The sequence below is a fragment of the Somniosus microcephalus genome, chromosome 1, assembly GCF_052327205.1.
Source record: "Somniosus microcephalus isolate GS21.2 chromosome 1, FLI_Smic_1.0, whole genome shotgun sequence".
In the NCBI taxonomy this organism is placed as follows: domain Eukaryota; kingdom Metazoa; phylum Chordata; class Chondrichthyes; order Squaliformes; family Somniosidae; genus Somniosus; species Somniosus microcephalus.
The window spans coordinates 258,034,359-258,055,522 of NC_140987.1; the positions used below are offsets into that span (position 1 = coordinate 258,034,359).

Below are 21,164 nucleotides of genomic sequence, written 5' to 3' on the forward strand. Positions count from 1 at the left end.
CGGTTGTGGGTTCAAGCCCCACTCCAATTACTTGAGCATATAATCTAGGCTGACACTCCCAGTACAGTACTATCGGAGGTGCCGTCTTTCAGATGAGATGTTAAACTGTCTGCCCTCTGTGTAGACAGAAAAGATCCTGCAGCACTATTTCGAAGAAGAGCAGGGGAGTTCTCCCCAGTACCCTGGCCAATATTTATCCCTCAATCAACATCACTAAAACAGATTTTCTTGGTCATTATCTCATTGCTGTTTGTGGGACCTGCTGTGCTGCTGCGTTTCCTCCACTACAGGTTGTGAAAAGTGCTATATAAGGACAAATCTTTCTTTTTACTGAGATCAGCAGCTTGCCTTGTGTGAATAACCGTGCAACCTATCTTTGGGGCACAATGACTTGGATCTCCAGAGCACTGCACCACCATCTTTTGCTTTTAAACCTTCTTGTTTTGAAGTGAAATATGTTTGCTGCAATTGAATAACTTAAAAACAATTAAAGTGTTTTCAGGTGTTCACTGTGGCTCAATGGTAGCACTCTTGCCTCTGAGTCAGAAGGTTGTGGTGCATTATTTGACTGGCATTGGTAGAAGCCCGAGAGCAGTCCTGTATATATTCAGTGAACAGTGACTTCCACGTTCTGAACCCTATACAAGTCTGACACATTTAGTAGAGTACAAGCAACATCCATTCCTTACAGGCACCCAGCTGTTGATCAACAACAACAACTTGTATTTTTATAGCGCCTTTAATGTAGTAAAACGTCCCAAGGCGCTTCACAGGAGTATTAAAAGACAAAAAATTTGACACCGAGCCACATAAGGAGAAATTAGGGCAGGTGATCAAAAGCTTGGTCGAAGAGGTAGATTTTAAGAAGCGCCTTATAGGAGGAAAGAGTGGTAGAGAGGCGGGGAGGTTTAGGCAGGGAATTCCAGAGCTTAGGGCCCAGGGAACAGAAGGCACAGCCACCAATGGTTGAGCGATTATAATCTGGGATGCTCAAGAGGGCACAATTAGAGGAGCACAGATATTTCAGGGGGTTCAAGGGCTGGAGGAGATTAGAGATAGGGAGGTGCGAGGCCATGGAGGATTTTGAAAACAAGGATGAGAATTTTGAAATCGCGGTGCTGCTTAACCAGGAGCCAATGCAGGTCACCGAGCACAGGGGTGATGGGTGAACGGGACTTGGTACGAGTTGGGACACGGGCAGCTGAGTATTGGATTACCTCAAGTTTACGTAGGGTAGAACGTGGGAGGCCAGCCAGGAGTGCATTGGAATAGTCAAGTCTAGAGGTAACTAAGGCATGGATGAGGGTTTCAGCAGCGGATGAGCTGAGGCAAGGGCGGAGACGGGCGATGTTACGGAGGTGGAAGTAGGTGGTCTTGGTTATGCTGTGGATATGTGGTCGAAAGCTCATTTCAGGGTCAAATATGACACCAAGGTTGCGAACAGTGTGGTTCAGCATCAGACAGATGTTGGGGAAAGGGATGGAGTCTGACTAGGGAACAGAGATTTTGGCGGGGACTGAAAACAATGGCTTTGGTCTTCCCAATATTTAATTAGAGAAAATTTTTGCTCATCCAGAACTGGATGTCGGACAAGCAATCTGACAATTTAGAGATCGTGGAAGGGTCGAGAGACGTGGTAGTGAGGTAGAGCTGGGTGTCGTCAGCGTACATGTGGAAACTGATGCTGTGACCAAGGGGCAACATGTAGATGAGAAATATGAGTGGGCCAAGGATAGATCATTGGGGGACACCAGATGTAACGATGCAGGAGCGGGAAGAGAAGCTGTTGCAGGTGATTCTCTGGCTACCATTAGATAGATAAGAATGGAACCAGGCGAGTGCAGTCCCACCCAGCTGGACGACAGTGGAGAGGCGTTGAAGGATGGAGTGGTCAACCGTGTCAAAGGCTGCAGACAAGTCGAGAAGGACGAGGAGGGATAGTTTACCTTTGTCACAGTCACAAAGGATGTCACTTGTGACTTTGATGAGAACCATTTCAGTTCTGTGGCAGGGGCGGAAACCTGATTGGAGGGATTCAAACATGGAACTGCGGGAAAGATGGGCACGGATTTGGGAGGTGACAACACGTTCAAGGACTTTGGAAAAGGGAAGTTGGAGATGGGGTGGTAGTTTGCAAGGACAGAGGGATCAAGGGTTGTTTTTTGAGGAGAGGGGTGATGACAGCAGATTTGAGAGAGAGTGGGACAGTACCTGAGGTGAGAGAACCGTTAACTATGTCAGCTAACATGGGAGCCAGAAAAGGAAGTTGGGTGGTCAGCAGTTTGGTGGGAATAGGGTTGAGAGAGCAGGAAGTGGGTCTCATGGACAAGATGAGCGCGGAGAGGTCACGAGGGGAGATTGGAGAGCAACTGGAGAAAGATGTGAGTTCAGCGATAGGGCAGGGCGGAACCTTAGAGGAAGTTTGGCCCAGTGGGCTAGGGGAGGGAAGGGAAGTGGCAGAGGCAGCTGAACGGATGGTCTCAATCTTAGAGACAAAGAAGTCCATGAGCTCCTCACACTTGTCGGCGGTGAGGGTAGAGGAGACAGGGGGGAGGGGTTTATAAAGACGGTTAACAGAAGCGAATAGTAGCCGGGGTTTATCTTTGCATTCCAGAGTGATTCTGGAATAGTGAGCAATTTTGGCAGGCGAGAGCAGGACCCGATAATGCTTTATGTGGTCCAGCCAGATCTGGTGGTGAATGGCTAAACCAGTTGTCCACCATATCCGTTCAAGTCTGTGTCCCTTGGACTTAAGGGAACAAAGATGAGGGCCGTACCAGGGGGAACAGCCAGGGTGAGAGAGGGTAATTGTTTTAAAAGGGACTAGGGCATCAGGGGTGGTGGTGAGGGTGTGATTGAGCAGATTGGTAGCTGCAGAAATGTCATGGTGAATGGAGGGCCAAAGGCTGGACAGTTGGGATTTCATAAGTGCAGTTGTAAGAGAGTTGGGAGAGTTTTTTCCAGGGGCGGACACAGAAGGGAGTAGGGTTGGCGGGGGTGGAAGTGGGATGTGAGTGGAGAGCGATACGAGGAAGTGGCCAGAAATGGCCTTATCTGCGATTGACACGATGGGAGTAGCGGAGCCACGAGAGGTGGCAAGGCCGAGGGGGTAACCGTGAATATGGGTTGGGGAGTTTACATGGAGGGAGAGATTAAGGGAGGATAGGAGGGTCGTGAACTTCGAGGAGAGAGAGCATGATGAATTGAGATGGAGGTTGAAATCATTGAGGATGAGAAGTCGTTCAGTGCAGAGGCTGAGGGAGGAAAGCAGTGAAGATATCTTAGTAATAAAATGTTTATGGTGCTTGGGTTGGTGGTAGAGAACAAGAATTTTAAATGAGAGGTGAGAGGGGTGGAATAAGGCGAGATGCTCAAAGGAGGCGAAAGTGCCGACTGAGTAGGGGGACAGACCAGGGTGTGATTTGGTGATGAGAGCCACACCGCCACCACGGTGGTCTGAGCGGGGCAAGTGGTGGAAGGTATTGCCATGTGGGGAGGCTTCATTTAAGGGTAAGGTGTCATCACCATTCAACCAAGTTTCTGTCAGGGCCATGATGGCGATGCAATCATCCATGGTAAGCTCATGGATGGCAAGGGCCTTGTTCGCAAGTGAACGGACATTCTGGAGGGAGATGCGGAGAGGGTCGGTGATGGCTGACCCACTGCCAGCGTCCACAGGGTCAGCGCTGGGGGGTGATGAGTTGGACGGGGAGGAGATTGGCAAGATTTGTCCCTCGTGGGCGCGCTGGGCGGGAATGTCGATGAGAGAGTAGGATGGGACAGTTGGGGTTGCTGCTCAGAGTTACATAAATTCCATACTTTGAGCTACACACTGCTACCAATACAATACAATACAAATCGCTTTATTGGCATGATAAGGTACATCTTATGTTGCCAAAGCATCAAAATACATTTATGGTTGAACACATAAACGCGGTTCCATTCATACAGTGTATAAACAGGTATATCCCTGAGTTTATAAATATATTTTCGCCTTGTTTATATATACTCTTGTCTTAGTTTACTGGTTGTCCCTCTGTTCATGGCAAGCTGTAACATAGTGTGCCGCCAGTGTTACACAGCTTCTCTCCTCCCCCAGTAGGAATGGGAGTTTTTGGTTGTCAGTCAGATTTCTGAATTCAGGGCATATTTGTGAGAATTTTTGATAGAAATTCTCTCTGATGCCCTGATATTTTCCACAGGCTGTGAGGAAGTGCATCTCTGTCTCAACTACTCCCTGACTGCAGTGAGAGCATATCCTGTCTTCTCTTGGCAGCCTGGTCTGCCTGTGTCTGCCTTTTTCGATCGCTAGGCTATGTTCGCTAAGTCTGTACCTTGTCAAGGTTCTTCTCAGTTTGTTATCCTTTACCATGGTCAGGTAATCAGCTATGTTGTATTGTCTGTTTAGGGCCATACTGTGATTAGATTGAAAGGGTGCTTTGTAGTGTACAGGCTACTTTTGATCGAAATAAAAAAGTTATTTACACATGAGCAGTAGGCTCAATTTCCATGCTCATGATATTAAGTCTGAATGGGACTGCGGGATGTGTGAGAATACATTGTAATCTGCATATGTTTTTTTGCCAAAATATCCCACTTCTAGACCATCAGGGAGCCTGATTGCATCCACACAGCGAAAACTTAACAAGCACAACGTTGTGTTCTTCGAACAGAATGGTTTACTACATGGAGAGTTTTCACTTCCTTTTGACAAAGACCAAGTTAAGGCAAGTACTGAAGGTTTTTTTTTTTCCCCCTTTCAACTTTCTCCCCTTTCCATGGGTGCTTTGCCCAAATGGTCATTCTTCGGATTTGACCATTGGCATCACGACCAAGGTTGGTCCTGTCCTCATCCGAAACCCCCGCCGCCTCTTCACCCACGCACAGTGAGGGTAACCCAACCACCTATCAGAGTAGGGAACTCTAACCAATGTTTCCTTCCCTAGCCCAAAGACACTAAGACCTATTGTATTGCCCCCAGCACCCTACTGAGTTCAGCTAACTAAGCACAGAGTGTCTATTGACATCACTGTCAGCCGATGAATTGGAGGTGAGCCATGGACTTACAGCAGGACTCACAGCAAACAAAGTCTATTTACTCAGCAAACAGAGTCTATTTAAACAATGCACCACAGCAAACAGGCTACAGAGTCAATTTAAAAGAAAGAGTCTCTTGGAACTACAGCAAACAGAACTCTTTACCGAAACTACAGCAAAGTCTCCTAATAAAAGCAGGGTGATTTCTCCAGCAAAATTTAGTGAGTGGAGGATAGTTACATACAAATTGTGTGTAAAATCCATCACAGTCACTTGCAGCAGTGTGATTGACAGGGGAATTACCCAATCATCTCCATTCTGGACAGGAACAGTGGCGCCACTATATGAAACCAACCAAGCACAGACAAAGAATGAACATGTCTCAGTAGTGCACCATGCGGTTGAATAGTCCACTGAGCCATGTCTGTGTTCTGAAGCCTTTTAATAAACAGTGTTTCAAATGTTCTACAAGAGAATGTGTTCTTAGATTTGTACCATTCAAATATTCAAAATACAATGTCCTTGGCATCTAGTTAATTTGCTGAATAGACTTTGAATTGTCTGATCCAATATTTGTGATTTGAAGAATTTTAAAAGATTTTTGAGAAATCAGCTTCTTGCAAATGAAAATACCCATTTACTCTGCTTTGGCTTTAATTATGGAACATTTTCTATTGCTCCTTTTCATTTAAGAAATCGCAGTTGGGTTGTTAGAAGTATGTTTATGTTAACAGGATTTAATATTGGCTACATCTGTTTAGAGTCATTCATTGGTGTTCTTTATGTGTATTGCTGTTTTCTTGTGTTGTGTTTGTGAAATTATTTAGATGATTGTTGTCCACCACCCCCCCTCCCCCTTTTTCCTTCTCTCTTTTTTGGTGTGTCAAAGAATCACCACCTCATTGTCCCTTATTAATATTTTTACATGTGCTATGAAGCAATATATGTTGCAACATTTTGGTTTACGTTGGATAGAGCTTGCAATAAGATATTACATAGAATGCACAGCACAGAAACAGGCCATTCGGCCCAACTGGTCTATGCTAGTGTTTATGCTCCACACGAACCTCCTCCCACCATACTTCATCTCACCCTGTCATATCTTTCTATTCCTTTCGCCCTTATGTGTTTATCTAGCTTCCCCTTAAATGCATCTATGCTGCTCCTTGTGGTAGCGAGTTCCACATTTCAACCACTCTCTGGGTAAAGAAGTTTCTCCTGAATTCCTTATTCGATTTATTGGCTCCATATCCCTCAATACCCTTTGCTAGCAAAAATGTATCAATCTCAGATTTAAAAAAATGATTAATTGAGCTAGCATCTGCTGCTTTTGTGGGAGATGGTTCGACACCAATGTTCCCCCTATGGTGCACAGCCATGCACCAATTGCGAGGTCCTGTGCGGGCCGATGGAGGTTTGTACATCATCTCAGATCAGATTATATGCTGAAGTGTTTTGCTAATTCAAGTTTATGTTGAATACATAGAAACATAGAAGATAGGAGCAGGAGTAGGCCATTCGGCCCCTCGAGCCTGCTCCCCCATTCAGTGCGATCATGGCTGATCATCCAAATTCAGTACCCTGTCCCTGCTTTCTCCCCATATCCCTTGATCCCTTAGCCTTAAGAAATATATCTAACTCCTTCTTAAATATACTTAATGAATTGGCCTCTACTGCCTTCTGTGGTAGAGAATTCCACAGGTTCACCACTCTCTGGGTGAAGAAATTCCTCCTCATCTCAGTCCTAAATGGCTTACCCCTTATCCTTAGACTGTGACCCCTGGTTCTGGACTCCCCTGCCATCAGGAACAGCCTTCCTACATCTAGTCTGTCTAGTCCTGTTAGAATTTTATAAGTTTCAATGAGAGCCCCTCTCATTCTTCTAAACTCTAGCGAATATAAGCCCAATCGACCCAATCTCTCTCCATACGTCATTCCTGCCATCCCAGGTATCAGTCTGGTGAATCTTCGCTGCACTCCCTACATGGCAAGAACATCCTTCCTCAGATAAAACTGCACACAATACTCAAGGTGTGGTCTCACCAAGGCCCTGTACAACTGCAGCAAGACATCCTTGCTCCTGTACTCGAATCCTCTCACTATGAAGGCCAGCATACCATTTGCCTTCTTAACCGCCTGCTGCACCTGCATGCTTACCTTCAGCGACTGGTGCACAAGGACACCCAGGTCTCATTGCACTTCCCCTTTTCCCAATCTATTGCCATTCAGATAATAATCTGCCTTCCTGTTTTTGCCACCAAAGTGGATAACCTCGCATTTATCCACATTATACTGCATCTGCCATGCATCTGGCCAATCGCCCAACCTGTCCAAATCGTACTGGAGTTTCTCTGCATCCTCCTCACTGCACACATGCCCACCCAGCTTTGTGTTGTCTGCAAACTTGGAGATATTACACCTAGTTCCCTCATCTAGATCATTAATATATATTGTGAATAGCTGGGGTCCTAGGACCGATCCCTGTGGTACCCCACTAGTCACTGCCTGCTACTCGGAAAAAGACCCGTTTATTCCAACTCTTTGCTTCCTGTCTGCCAACCAGTTTTCTATCCAAGTCAGTACCTTACCCCCTAATCCCATGTACCACATCCACTGGTTCTCCCTTATCTATTCTACCAGTTACATCCTCAAAAAATTCCAGTAGATTAGTCGAGCATGATTTACCTTTTGTAAATCCATGTTGACTTTGTCCGATCCTGTCACTGTTTTCCAAGTGCTCTGCTATTACATCTTTTATAATGGACTCTAGCATTTTCCCCACTACTGATGTCAGGCTTACCGGTCTGTAATTCCCTGTTTTCTCTCTACCACATTTTTTAAATAGTGGGGTTACATTAGCTACCCTCCAATTCATGGGAACTGTTCCAGAGTCTATAGAATTTTGGAATACAACTCTTAATAAAACACAATGAGGCATGCGGCAACTATATTGGTGTAGAATAGATTATATGAAAAAGCATTAACACACAAGGAATACATTATTCTAAGTACGCGTATATAAATACTGAGGAGCACTGCAACAAAATACAAGACGTTAACAGATTTGTAGAATGGGCGTGTAAATGCCAAATTAATTTCAACATAGCTAATTGTGAGATGGTGCATTTTGATAGGAGTAATAAGGAGGCCACTTCATGGAAAATAAGGGTCTAAATGGAGTAGACGTGCAAAGTGATCGAGGGGTATAGATACACAAATCATTAAAAGTAGCAATACAGGTTAACTAATCCATAAAAAGTACAAACAAAGCACTGTGGTTCATGTCTAGAGGACGAGAACTCAAAAGCAAAGAAGTTATGTTAAACTTGTATCTTCTCTCTTCTCTTAGACAGTCCCTCGGAACCGAGGGTGATTTGCTTCCACATTAAAAATGAGTTCTCAGGTGACTGATGAGTCTAGTGCGGGACCTACACACTCTGTCACAGGTGGGGCAGACGGTGGTTGAAGGGGCAGGTGGGTGGGGTGCTTGGGTTGACATGCACTCCTTCCGCTGTTGTGCTTGGCTTCCGCTTGCTCGCAGCGAAGAGACTCGAGGTGTTCAGCGCCTTCCCGGATGCTTCTCCACCACTTTGTGTGGTTTTGGGCCAGGGATTCCCAGGTGTCGATGGGGATGTTGCCCTTTATCAAGGAGGTTTTAAACTTGTATAGAACCTTGGTTAGACCACACTTCGACTTCTGTGCACCAACGTTCCCTCTAATTTTATTTTTCGTGCGCGGTCCCGTTAACTGGTTGCGTGGCCTATTCAAACTTTTTCCGCATACACGGTTTCTTCCATGTAAAAGTCGGTGAGCGGGCTGCGCAGGACCTCCAGACCGCGCAGCTCAGCGGGAGCGTTGCTGTGCACAGTTCTGGTCTCCATAATATAAAAAGGATATAGAAGCACTGGAGAAAGTGCAAAAAGATTTACATTGATGATACCAGAACTCAGAGGGTACAACTATCAGGAAAGACTGAACAGGCGGGGGCTCCTTTCTCTAGAAAAGAGAAGACTGAGAGGTGACCTCTCTCAAATTATGAAGGGGTTCGATAGAGTAGACGTAAAGAAGATGTTTCCACTTGTGGGGTGCCCAAAACTAGAGGCCATCAATATAAGATGGTCACGAATAAATCCAATAAGGAAATCAGGAGAAACTTCTTTACTCAGGGTGTGGTGAGAATGTGGAACTTGCAACCACAGGGAGTGGTTGAGGCGAATAGCGTAGATGCATTTAAGGAGAAACTAAATAAGTACATGAAGGAGAAAGGAATAGGAAGATATGCTGATAGGGTGAGCTGAAGTAAATAGAGCAAGAGGAGGCTTGTGTGGAGCATAGTGGACCTCTTTCTGTGCTGAAAATTCTATGTAATATCCAAGTTATCCAAAAAAAAACCTTTTATAAATTATAGTTGAAGTAGTTGAGATTTCTTCAACAGCAATTTTTAAATTGCTTTGTGCAACAGGATGTTACGTCAGTGGTTGACTCCCTTTATGTAACCTGCCCTCAGTTTCTGACTGGGTCAGACGATGTACAGGAAACTTTGTGCTATCCGGCACCGACGGGACCGAGCTGTTGCCGTTCCCTCAAAACTGCCGGACACACCAGCGCTGATGTTGAAACATACGGAGATTTTCAGCTCCATGTGAATCAACAAACCCTGTTGCTTAGCAACAGCTTCTAAACAGTCGGCTCTAGCTGAAGCTGTTGCTTAGCGACAGACCTTGCAGAGCTTGACTGTTGAGAAAAAAGCAACGAAAAGGAAAAAAGCAATGAAAAGAAAAAAAACCTAATGAAACGGCTCCTGATTTTTGCTGGTGGCTCGAGCTTGCCAGATATTTAGCCTCCGGATAACACAAAGTTTCCTGTACTTAGATTAAAGCAGGTGGATTGAAAGTGTAGTTGTATTTCTAAGCTGTAGATTTTCTGCACTTTGTTGGAAATACTCTACCTACAGTGTTCGGTACTGACTGGCTTGGTTTTTTATTGCTAATTAGGTAAAGGAGCTGTTCTGGAACAGTGACTCCACTGTGCTGGCAGTTTGGCTAGAGGATTTGAGATCAGCAGATGATGAGGCCAAGGATGTCCAACAAAATACATACGGTAATAAGTTATCTTCCAGACTATCTGGAGTTGATTTTTTTTGTGCCTCATCTGCAACCAAACAGAATATTCAACTTGATTTTAACATATACTTTTGCTCTTTGTAATATGTCTAAAAATTGGCTGTCTGAAAATTACTTCAACTGCCAGGCCTGTCCAAAGTTCTGACGTTAAAATAAATGTGTGTGGCATAGAATCATACAGTACAGAAGGAGGCCATTCGGCCCATCGTGCCTGTGCCAGCTCTTTGAAAGAGCTATTCAATTAGTCCCACTCCCCTGCTCTTTACCCACAGCCCTGCAAATGTTATCTTTTTTTAAAGAATATATCCAATTCCTTTTTGAAAGTAAATTATTAAATCTACTTCCACCACCCTTTCAGGCAGTGCATTCCAGATCGTCGTAACTCGTTACGTAAAAAAAAAATCTCTCCTCATCTCCCCTCTGGTTCTTTTGCCAGTTGCCTTAAATCTGTGTCCTCTGGTTAACGACCCTCCTGCCAGTTTCACCTAATTTACTCAAAACCCCTCTTAATTTTGAACACCTCAAAATTACACCAGTCTGTGGTGTCAGTGGATCAACTCCTGATGTGGATTTTCATCAGACTAAAAAAATTGTGAAAGTTTTGGTTCGATTGGTATGATGTAAATGGATATGATGTAATTGGAATTACGGAGACATGGCTCCAGGGTGACCAAGGCTGGGAATTCAACATCCAAGGGTATTCAATATTCAGGAAGGACAGGCAAAAAGGAAAAGGAGGTGGAGTAGCATTGCTGGCTAAAGAGATTAACACAATAGTCCAAAGATGTGCAGGTTAGGTTGATTGGCTATGATAAAATTGACCCTTAGTGTTAGGGGGATTAAATACGTGGGGTTCCGGGGATAGGGTGGGATATGTGTTGGTGTAGGGGTTACGGGGATCGGGTGGGATATGTGTCGGTGCAGGCTCGATGGGCCGAAATGGCCTCTATCTGCACTGTGGGGTTTCTGTGATTCTGTGAATAGTAAGGAAGGATATTAGCTCTGATGATGTGGATTCTGTATGGGTAGAGTTGAGAAATACCAAGAGGCAGAAAACGTTAGTGGGAGTTGTATACAGACCCCCAAACAGTAATGCCGAGGTTGGGGATGGCATTAAACGGGAAATTAGAGACGCGTGCAATAAGGGCACAGCAGTTATCATGGGTGACTTTAATCTACATATAGATTGGGCTAACCAAATTAGTAACAATACCGTGGAGGAGGAATTCCTGGAGTGTATACGGGATGGTTTCCTGGACCAATATGTCGAGGAACCAACCAGAGATCAGGCCATCTTAGACTGGGTATTATGTAAAGAGAAAAGATTAATTAGCAATGCTGTTGTGTGAGTCCCCTTGGGGAGGAGCGATCATAATATGATAGAATTCTTCATTAAGATGAAGTAGTTGATTCAGAGACTTGGGTCCTGAATTTAAATAAAGGGAGCTACGATGGTATGAAGTGCGAGTTGGCTAGGATGGATTGGGGAACGTTACTTAAAGGGTTGACGGTGGATAGGCAATGGCAAACATTTAAAGATCGCATGAATGAACTACAGAATTTGTTCACCCCTGTTTGGCATAAAAATAAAACCAAAAAGGTGGCTAACAAGGGAAATTAGGGATAGCATAAGATCCAAGGAGAGGACATATAAATTGGCCAGCAAAAGCAGCAAACCTGAGGATTGGGAGCAGTTTAGGATTCAGCAAAGGAGGACAAAGGGATTAATTGCGAGGGGGGAAATAGAATATGAGAGTAAGCTTGCAGGAACATAAAAACTGACTGTAAAGGCTTCTATAGATATGTGAAGAGAAAAAGATTGGTGAAGTCAAGCGTAGGTCCCTTGCAGTCAGAATCAGGGGAATTTATAATGGGGAACAAATAAATGCCAGACAAATTAAATACATACTTTGGTTCTGTCTTCACAAAGGAGGACACAAATAACCTTCCTGGAAAGGTAAGGACGGGGGACATAGGGTCTAATGAGAGGGAGGAATTGAATGAAATCAATATTTGTAGGGAAATGGTGTTGGGGAAATTGACGGCATTGAAGGCCGATAAATCCCCAGGGCCTGATAATCTACACCCTTGGGTACTTAAGGAAGTGGCCCTAGAAATAGTAGATGCAATGCTGGTCATCTTCCAAAATTCTATAGACTTTGGAATAGTTCCCATGGATTGGAGGGTAGCTAATGTAACCCCACTATTTAAAAAAGGTAGTAGAGAAAAAACGGGGAATTATAGACCGGTAAGCCTGACATCAGTAGTGGGGAAAATGCTAGAGTCCATTATAAAAGATGTAATAACAGGATCGGACAAAGTCAACATGGATTTACAAAAGGTAAATCATGCTTGACTAATCTACTGGAATTTTTTGAGGATGTAACTGGTAGAATAGATAAGGAAGAACCAGTGGATGTGGTGTATTTGGACTTTCAGAAGGCTTTCAATAAGGTCCCGCATAAGAGATTGGCATGCAAATTTAAAGCACATGGGATTGGGGGTAAGGTACTGACTTGGATAGAGAACTGGTTGGCAGACAGGAAGCAAAGAGTTGGAATAAACGGGTCTTTTTCCGAGTAGCAGGCAGTGACTAGTGGGGTACTGCAGGGATCGGTGCTAGGACCCCAGCTATTCACAATATATATTAATGATCTAGACGAGGGAACTAGATGTAATATCTCCAAGTTTGCAGACAACACAAAGCTGGGTGGGCGTGTGTGCTGTGAGGAGGGCGCAGAGAAACTCCAGTATGATTTGGACAGGTTGGGTGATTGGGCAGATGCATGGCAGATGCAGTATAACGTGGATAAATGCGAGGTTATCCACTTTGGTGGCAAAAACAGGATGACAGATTATTTTCTGAACGGCAATAGATTGGGAAAAAGGGAGGTGCAACGAGACCCGGGTGTCCTTGTGCATCAGTCGCTGAAGGTAAGCATGCAGGTGCAGCAGGCGGTTAAGAAGGCAAATGGTATGTTGGCCTTCATAGCGAGAGGATTCGTGTACAGGAGCAAGGATGTCTTGCTGCAGTTGTACAAAGCCTTGGTGAGACCACACCTTGAGTATTGTGTGCAGTTTTGGTCGCCTTATCTGAAGAAGGATGTTCTTGCCATGGAGGGAGTGCAGCGAAGATTCACCAGACTGATACCTGGGATGGCAGGAATGACGTATGAAGAGAGATTGGGTCGATTGGGCTTATACTTGCTGGAGTTTAAAAGAATGAGAGGGGATCTCATTGAAACTTATAAAATTCTAACAGGACTAGACAGACTAGATGCAGGAAGGATGTTCCCGATGGCGGAGGAGTCCAGAACCAGGGGTCACAGTCTAAGGATAAAGGGTAAGCCATTTTGGACAGAGATGAGGAGGAATTTCTTCACCCAGAGAGTGGTGAACCTGTGGAATTCTCTACCACAGAAGGTAGTTGAGGCCAACTTATTAAATATATTCAAGAAGGAGTTAGATATATTTCTTAAGGCCAAAGGGATCAAGGGATATGGGGAGAAAGCAGGGACAGGGTACTGAATTTGGTTGATCAGCCATGATCTCATTAAATGGCGGAATAGGCTCGAGGGGCCGAATGACCTACTCCTGCTCCTATCTTCTATGTTTCTATCAGGTGGGGGGGAGCAGAGAGAACACTTTTTGCTCTCTCAAATCTGTAATCTATTCGGCCCTGTCTCCTAAGTCAGGTGGAATAAAAGATGCGATAGTGAACCTGCTTTTTGCATTGCCTTATAATGTTACCGCACTCTCTTCAGCTGCCCGTGTTGAAAATGCTGGCCCTTGTCGGGTAGCAAGCAACCACATGGATCGAATGGCATTGTTTTAAGAAAGAGGAGCATTGCACTTTCTCATTGAAGATTATTACAATTGTATCCTTGGTCACAGCAATTAAGCAGTGCTTACTGTTTTTATTTTTTGTCGTCTTGCAGTTCAGTTGTGGACAGTGGGAAACTACCATTGGTATCTGAAGCAGAGTCTACATTTTGGTTGTGATCGGGCGAGACAGATTGTATCCCTAATGTGGGATCCTGAGATCCCATATCGACTGCATGTCCTCTGCAGTGGGTGGCGTTACCTGTCCTATAACTGGCATTGGACCACCGATCGAAGTACGGGAGAAGACAGCAGTGACTTTGCTAATGTAGCTGTGATTAATGGAGGTAAAAATTCTGTTTGAACCTGAGACATGTTGCTTATATACATCATGGCCAGTGAATGTTCGCATTGAAGTTTTTAAACGTCTGTTCTAACTCTACAGTTTTAAATTGTAGAGCCGTTTGAACTGAAAATGCCTATTTCCTCCTTCACACTGTCACAATACAATCTATTCCACTTGACTGTGATGCCATCCACAGCTAAATATCCCATTGACGTTCACTGTATTTGCTCACACTTGAGCAGTCATTTGGGTAAGGACTCCGGGGTGATAAGCCCCATGGAACAATGTCCCAGCCTGAATCGGCATCTTCAGGAAAGGAGGGGAGAAAACTGGATTGAGTAACTTTAAAATGCAGAGAATCCATGATCATCTTCTGAGATGCTATCTGCTGTCTACTTATTTCATTGCTGTTTGCGGGAGCTTGCTGCGTGCAAATTGGCTGCCACATTTCCTGCAACAGTGACTACACTTCGAAAGCACTTTGGCTGTAAAGTGCTTTGGGACGTCCTGAGGTCATGAATGGCGTTGTATAAATGCAAGTCTTTTTCTTTAGAACTTGGCTTTACTTCGAGTTTCAAAAGATACTGTGCAGTGATTTATAGGTTTCTCCAGTTCCATAACAAATCTTTTAGAAAAAAATTATGGCTGTGGATTCGTTCTTGGATCAGCTCGTAACACGAGACCCAATGAAGCAAGAAATATTTCTTTTTTTTTTCTTGACAAGTTGATCTCCTTGACAGGATTCACGTTCAGACTAGAAAGTACTTGCACTTGTATATGAGTGAGAAACAGAGTTAACGTTTCAGGTCGGTGACCTTTGTTTTCTGACGAAAGGTCATCGACTTGAAACATTAACTCTGTTTCTCTCCACAGATGCTGCCTGACCCACAGTGTTTCCCAGCATTTTCTGTTTATAGTTCAGATTTTCGGCATGTGCAGTATTTTGATTAGTATGTTGCCTAATGGCGTGCCAAAACATTTTTTCAACCAATGGACTACTCAAAGTAGTAACTGTCATGTACGCAAGCATATTTATTTCAACTAAAGAATATTTACAGATTTTTGTTTTCTGGTACAACATCAACTAGATTCCTTAGAATGAATTTTCCTGTTCGAAACATGCAAAATGTCAGGATTCATCAATGGTATAAAATCTAGAACTTTTTTTTATTGCACTTTTTTTGATTTAAGTTTTCTTTTTCTTGATGCTGGCAGATAAAGTACTAGTGACACCTTTTCGCCAAACTGTGGTGCCTCCTCCAATGTGCGCATATCAGTTGCAGCTGCCCTGTGCTGTGAATCAGATTATGTTCTCTTCAGATCCACAAAGGAGCAATGATTTTGCAGTCTTGACGACAGATAACCAGATTTCAGTCTACCAGGCTGGTGAGTGTGCACAGTTAGTGCTCAGCTGCTTTATTACAAGAATTTTTAAACAACAAAAATAATGTCACGATTTTGTGGTAATACGTAAACTGAATGCATAAAAGGCCATTCATCCCATCAAACCTGTTGCTTCCACAGACTGAGTGCAGTCCACTCCATCACGGACCGTAACGCAATCCATTTAATCTTCTGAAGAAAGGCTCTCCAGGATTTTGCCCTGCACCCTCTCCAACTAAATTGAGCAAAAATTCAAGATAGAATTTACAGCACAGAAGCTGGTTTATGCACTACACGAGCCTCCTCTCACTCTTCTCACCCTATCAATATAAACTTCTTTTCTCCCTCACATACTGAGGCAGTCTCCCTTTAAATGCTATCTATGCTATTTGCCTCAACCATTCCACGTGGCAGCGAATTCTACCTTCTCCCCATTCTCTGAGTAAATAAGTTTCTCCTGAATTCCTTATTGGATTTATTAGTGACTATCTTATACTTATGGCCCCTAGTCTTGGTCTCCCCCTCAAGTGGAAATATCTTCCCTATATCTAACCTATCGAACACATCCTTAATTTTAAAGACCCCAGCAGATCACCCCTCAGTCTTCTCTTCTAGAGAAAAGAGGCCCAGCCTGCTCAGTCTTTCTTAATGGTTACAACCTCTCAGTTCTGGTATCATCCTTGTAAATCATTTTTGCACTTTCTGCAGTACTTCTATATCTGTCGATCCTTAAGTCCTATATTATGGTTCAATGGTTTTGTTTTGTTAGCTGCAGTCGCTCATTAAGCAACAAGTTCCACAGAACATTCAACTATCTCTCTCCATATTTTAACCAAAAATGGCCATAGTTGATATGTGTTAGCCGTGGCTCAGTCAGTGGCATTCTCATCTGACTCAAAATGTTCTGAGTTCAAGTCTCCAGAAACCTGAGCACATACAAGGTACAAGGTATTGGTGAGACCGCACCTGGAATACTGCGTACAGTTTTGGTGTCCATACTTAAGAAAGGACATACTTGCTCTCGAGTCAGTACAAAGAAGGTTCACTCGGTTAATCCCGGGGATGAGGGGATGGACATATGAGGAGAGGTTGAGTAGATTGGGACTCTACTCATTGGAGTTCAGAAGAATGAGAGGCGATCTTATTGAAACATATAAGATTGTGAAAGGGTTGGATCGAGTGGATGCGGGGAGGATGTTCCCGATGATGGGTGAAACTAGAACTAGGGGGCATAGTCTTAGAATAAGGGGCTGCTCTTTCAAAACTGAGATGAGGAGGAACTACTTCACTCAGAGGGTGGTAGGTCCATGGAATATGCTGCCCCAAAAAGCTGTAGAAGCTACATCATTACATAAATTTAAAACAGAAATAGACAGTTTCCTAGAAGTAAAGGGAATTAAAGGTTACGGGGAGCGGGCAGGAATTTTGACATGAGTCTAGGTTCGGATCGGTCATGGCCCTGTGGGTAGCGGAGCGGGCCCAGGGGCCGTGTAGCCTGATCCTGCTCCTATTTCGTGTGTCTAATTCTGTTAGATTCAGGAGATGGTTCTGGGATAGTGGATTGGCGGTTAGGATCAGATATGATCTTATTAAATGGCGGAGCAGGCTCGAGGGGCCGATTGGCCTACTCCTGCTCCTATTTCTTATGTTCTTACACTCTAGACTGACTTTTCAGTGTCATACTGAGGGAGTGCTGCACTGTTGGAGGTGCTGTCATTTGAATGAGATTTTAAGCCAAGTCTGCCCCCTCAGGTGGACGTAAAAGATCCCATGGCACTATTCAAAGAAGGGCAGTGGCGTCCTCCTCGTGATATTTACCCCTCAATCAGTTTCACGGAAACAGATCATCTGGTCATTCGTCTCATTGCTGTTTTGTGGCAGCTTGCTGTGTACAAATTGGCTGGCTCATTTCCCTACATTACAATAGTGACTGCAATTCATAGGTACCTCATTGGCTGTGAAGTGATTTGGGATGTCCTGAAGTTGTGAAAGACACTATATAAGTGCATGTTCTTCTTGATTAACAGAAAACAAAACTTAAAAAAAAATTATTAAAAAGAAATTTCAACTAGCTTTGTATTTTCACTTTTCTTGGGCAGGTGATGGTGTGAATCAAGACTCCACAGTTAAAATTGATGCTGTTGGTGGAAGTGGATCGAAGATTTGCATCAGAACCCCCAAATTGGTAAAAACGTACAGGTTGGTTTATTTTGGTGGTATTTTTTTTGCCTATTCTTTCATGAACTCCTCATGCCATACACAATTCATGACCAAATGTGCCAGCTGTGGCTCAGTTGGTAGCACCCTCGCCTCTGAGTCAGAAGGTTGTGGGTTCAAGTCCCACTCCAGAGACTTGGGCCAAAAATCTAGGCTGACACTCCAGTGCAGTGCTGAGGGAGTGCCGCACTGTCAGAGGTGCCGTCTTTTGGATGAGACATTAAATCGAGCCCCCGTCTGCTCTCTCAAGTGGACATAAATGATCCCATGGCACTATTTTGGAGTTATCCCCGATGTCCTGGCCGATATTTATGCCTCAATCAACATCACTAAAACAGATTATCTGGTGATTATCACATTGCTATTTGTGGGAGCTTGCTTTGTGCAAATTGGCTGCCGTGTTTCCTACATTACACTTCAAAAGTACTTCATTGGCTGTAAAGTGCTTTGGGACGTCCGGTGGTCGTGAAAGGCGCTACAGGAAACTTTGTGATATCCGGCACCGACGGGACCAAGCTGTTGCCGTCCCATCAAAACTGCCGGACAAACCAGCGCTAATGTTAAAACATACGGAGCTTGAGCTCCGTATCTAGCAACAAACCCTGTTGCTTCAGCTTCTAAACAGTCGGCTGTAGCTTGCAAGCGTCTCTGTAGCTAAGCAACAGCTTCAGCTAGACCTTGCAGAGCCTGACTGGTGAGAAAAAAGCAACGAAAAGAAAAAAAACTTACTGAACCGACTCCTGAATTTTGCCGGTGGATCGAGCATTCCGGACAGTTAACCTCCGGATAAACCAAAGTTTCCTGTACATAAATGCAAGTCTTTCTTTCCAAATTGGCAGATGGCTTGTTCCTAGACTTCAAGTGCTGCTGTGAAGATGACTATGAGTATGTGTGGGAGAAAGGTAGCTTTCCTTTACTGCATGTGGAATATCTGGTCTGTGTTCATTAGTGAAGGTCATTAATTTTATACTTCCATTCCCACTCTCTTTTCCCCCCCCCCCCCCCCCCCCCCAACCCCAGTTTGTTCTTTAGATGTCCAATGATAATGCACAGCCCCGATTTTAATCGCTCCGCCATTGGCAGCCGTGGTTTCAGCTGCCTCGGCCCTAAGCTCTGGAATTCCGGCGCTGAACCTCTCTTTCCTCCTTTTAAAGACGCTCTTTAAAACCTACCTCTTTGACCAAGCTTTAGGTCATCTGCCTTAATGCCTCCTTATGTGGCTCAGTGTCAAATTGTGTCTGATAACACTCCTATGAAGCACCTTGTGATGTTTTACTACATTAAAGGCGCTATATAAATGCAAGATGTTGCTGTCCTTGTTATCCATAAGATAGGAAAGGGCCCACTAAACTTCACTTCCTACAGAAACTTTTCCTGCCAGTATGATACCAGGGCTAAAAGGGTTAAATTATGCGGACAGTTTGCACAGACTAGGCTTGTATTCCCTCGAGTATAGAAGATTAGGGGGTGATCTAAGTGAGGTGTTTAATAAAGGATTTGATAAGGTAGATAAGAGAGAAACTATTTCTCCAGAACAAGGGGGCATAACTTTAAAATTGGAGCTAGACTGTTCAGGGCTAATGTCACAAAGGGTGGTGGAAATCTGGAACACTCACCCCCCGCGAAAAGCTCTTGAGGCTGGGGGGTCAATTGAAAATTTCAAAACTGAGATTGATAGATTTTTGTTAGGTGAGGGTATTAAAGGTTACGAAACCAAGGCCGGTAGATGAAGTTAAGACACAGATCAGCCAGGATCTAATTGAGTGGCGGAACAGGCTCAAGGAGCTGAATGGTCTACTCTTGCTCCTGTGTTTCTCAGCTCGCTGGCACGATGGGCCGAATTGCCGTATCATCCTATGATTCTAACTTGTGATGTGTAAATAGTGGCACTGTGACTAAATAACTTGAATCTCTACTTAGTGCACAGAATTCGCTGTTGCCTCACAGCGCCAGGGACCCGGGTTCGAATCCGGCCTCGGGTGACTCTGTGTGTGGAGTTTGCACATTCTCCCCGTGTTTGCGTGGGTTTCCTCCGGGTGCTCCGGTTTCCTCCCACAGTCCAAAGATGTGCGGGTTAGGTTGATTGGCTATGATAAATTGACCCTTAGTGTTAGGGGGATTAAATACGTGGGGTTACGGGGATAGGGTGGGATATGTGTTGGTGTAGGGGTTACGGGGATCGGGTGGAATATGTGTCGGTGCAGGCTCGATGGGCCGAAATGGCCTCTATCTGCACTGTGGGGTTTCTGTGATTCTGTGAATTCAAACCTCCTGCCAGCTATTGGCCAGCACATCAGCAGCACCGCCTACGTAATTTAGTCAAGAGAGTTATGCAAGAGAGACATGGCCCACCACACCCGAATATAGTAGCTCGTAAACCAGAGCCCACCAAATAATGACTATTGCAGGCAAGTGCAGAAGCGTAACCTAACACTGCAAACACATTGCAGAGCCAGTCCACAAGCCAAGCCACACTGCAAGATTCGCTCAGTATATTGTCACACTGGAGCACGTACACTGAGCATTGTATACTGTGCACTATGAATGTAACAGGACTATGCATAATAACCAAACAAGCAATAGAAATAGAAGATAAATGTTGAAATATTAACATCACTGCAGTTTTCCAAACCCTTTCTTCACAAACATCATCAATTTTGAAATCATCCTTTGGTGCTCAAAGTATTCATTTTGGATGAATTCTTTGACATAAAATGTTAATCAATTATTTTCAAATGGTTTGTTTTTGTGAAAATGACAGAATTAATTTCAAAGAAGGAAAGGGTGAATCCTTGAAGCCATTGAAGTTGCGTATGATAACCTGGGTAAAGGAAAATACATTTCTGGGTCTGAGTCAAGGTTCGAGGACTTCACAGACTGTTGTCTGTCAGCTGGTAACTTCATCGGAGGAGAGTCAAGAGGGAGAGATTCGGATCAAGTAAGCAATCTGACCCTTCTTGGAAGGACCATCGGTTTTGGAGAGTCACTGAACTCAAACTATCAATCCTAATTATACAGGAATTCTCAAAGTGCAGAGTTCATATGTTACAGCATGCCAGGAGCACAGTGATTTACAGTTCATGGAAATACTAAGTTTATAATATTTACAAAGGCTTCAATCTCAGGGTGTCAGGATAGTTGGGGTGGGCAATTTTTTTTAAGCCATGGCTCAGTGGGTAGCACTCTTGCCTCTGAGTCAGAAGGTTGTGGGTTCAAGTCCTACTCCAGGGACTTGA

At 44.2% G+C, this 21,164-nt stretch overlaps 1 protein-coding gene across 5 annotated transcripts in view; it reads left to right on the forward strand.

Moving 5' to 3' along the window:
• The window catches only part of elp1 (elongator acetyltransferase complex subunit 1), a 124,360-nt gene that overhangs the window by 41,383 nt on the left and 61,813 nt on the right, over nucleotides 1–21,164 (forward strand). For all 5 annotated transcript variants that reach the window (XM_085992552.1, XM_085992543.1, XM_085992562.1 and 2 more), the window contains 6 exons: nucleotides 4,604–4,727; nucleotides 10,032–10,137; nucleotides 14,099–14,329; nucleotides 15,544–15,714; nucleotides 17,811–17,910; nucleotides 20,690–20,866. In XM_085992552.1, the coding sequence (XP_085848678.1) occupies nucleotides 4,604–4,727; nucleotides 10,032–10,137; nucleotides 14,099–14,329; nucleotides 15,544–15,714; nucleotides 17,811–17,910; nucleotides 20,690–20,866 (909 nt within the window). The remainder of the gene's footprint in view (nucleotides 1–4,603; nucleotides 4,728–10,031; nucleotides 10,138–14,098; nucleotides 14,330–15,543; nucleotides 15,715–17,810; nucleotides 17,911–20,689; nucleotides 20,867–21,164) is intronic.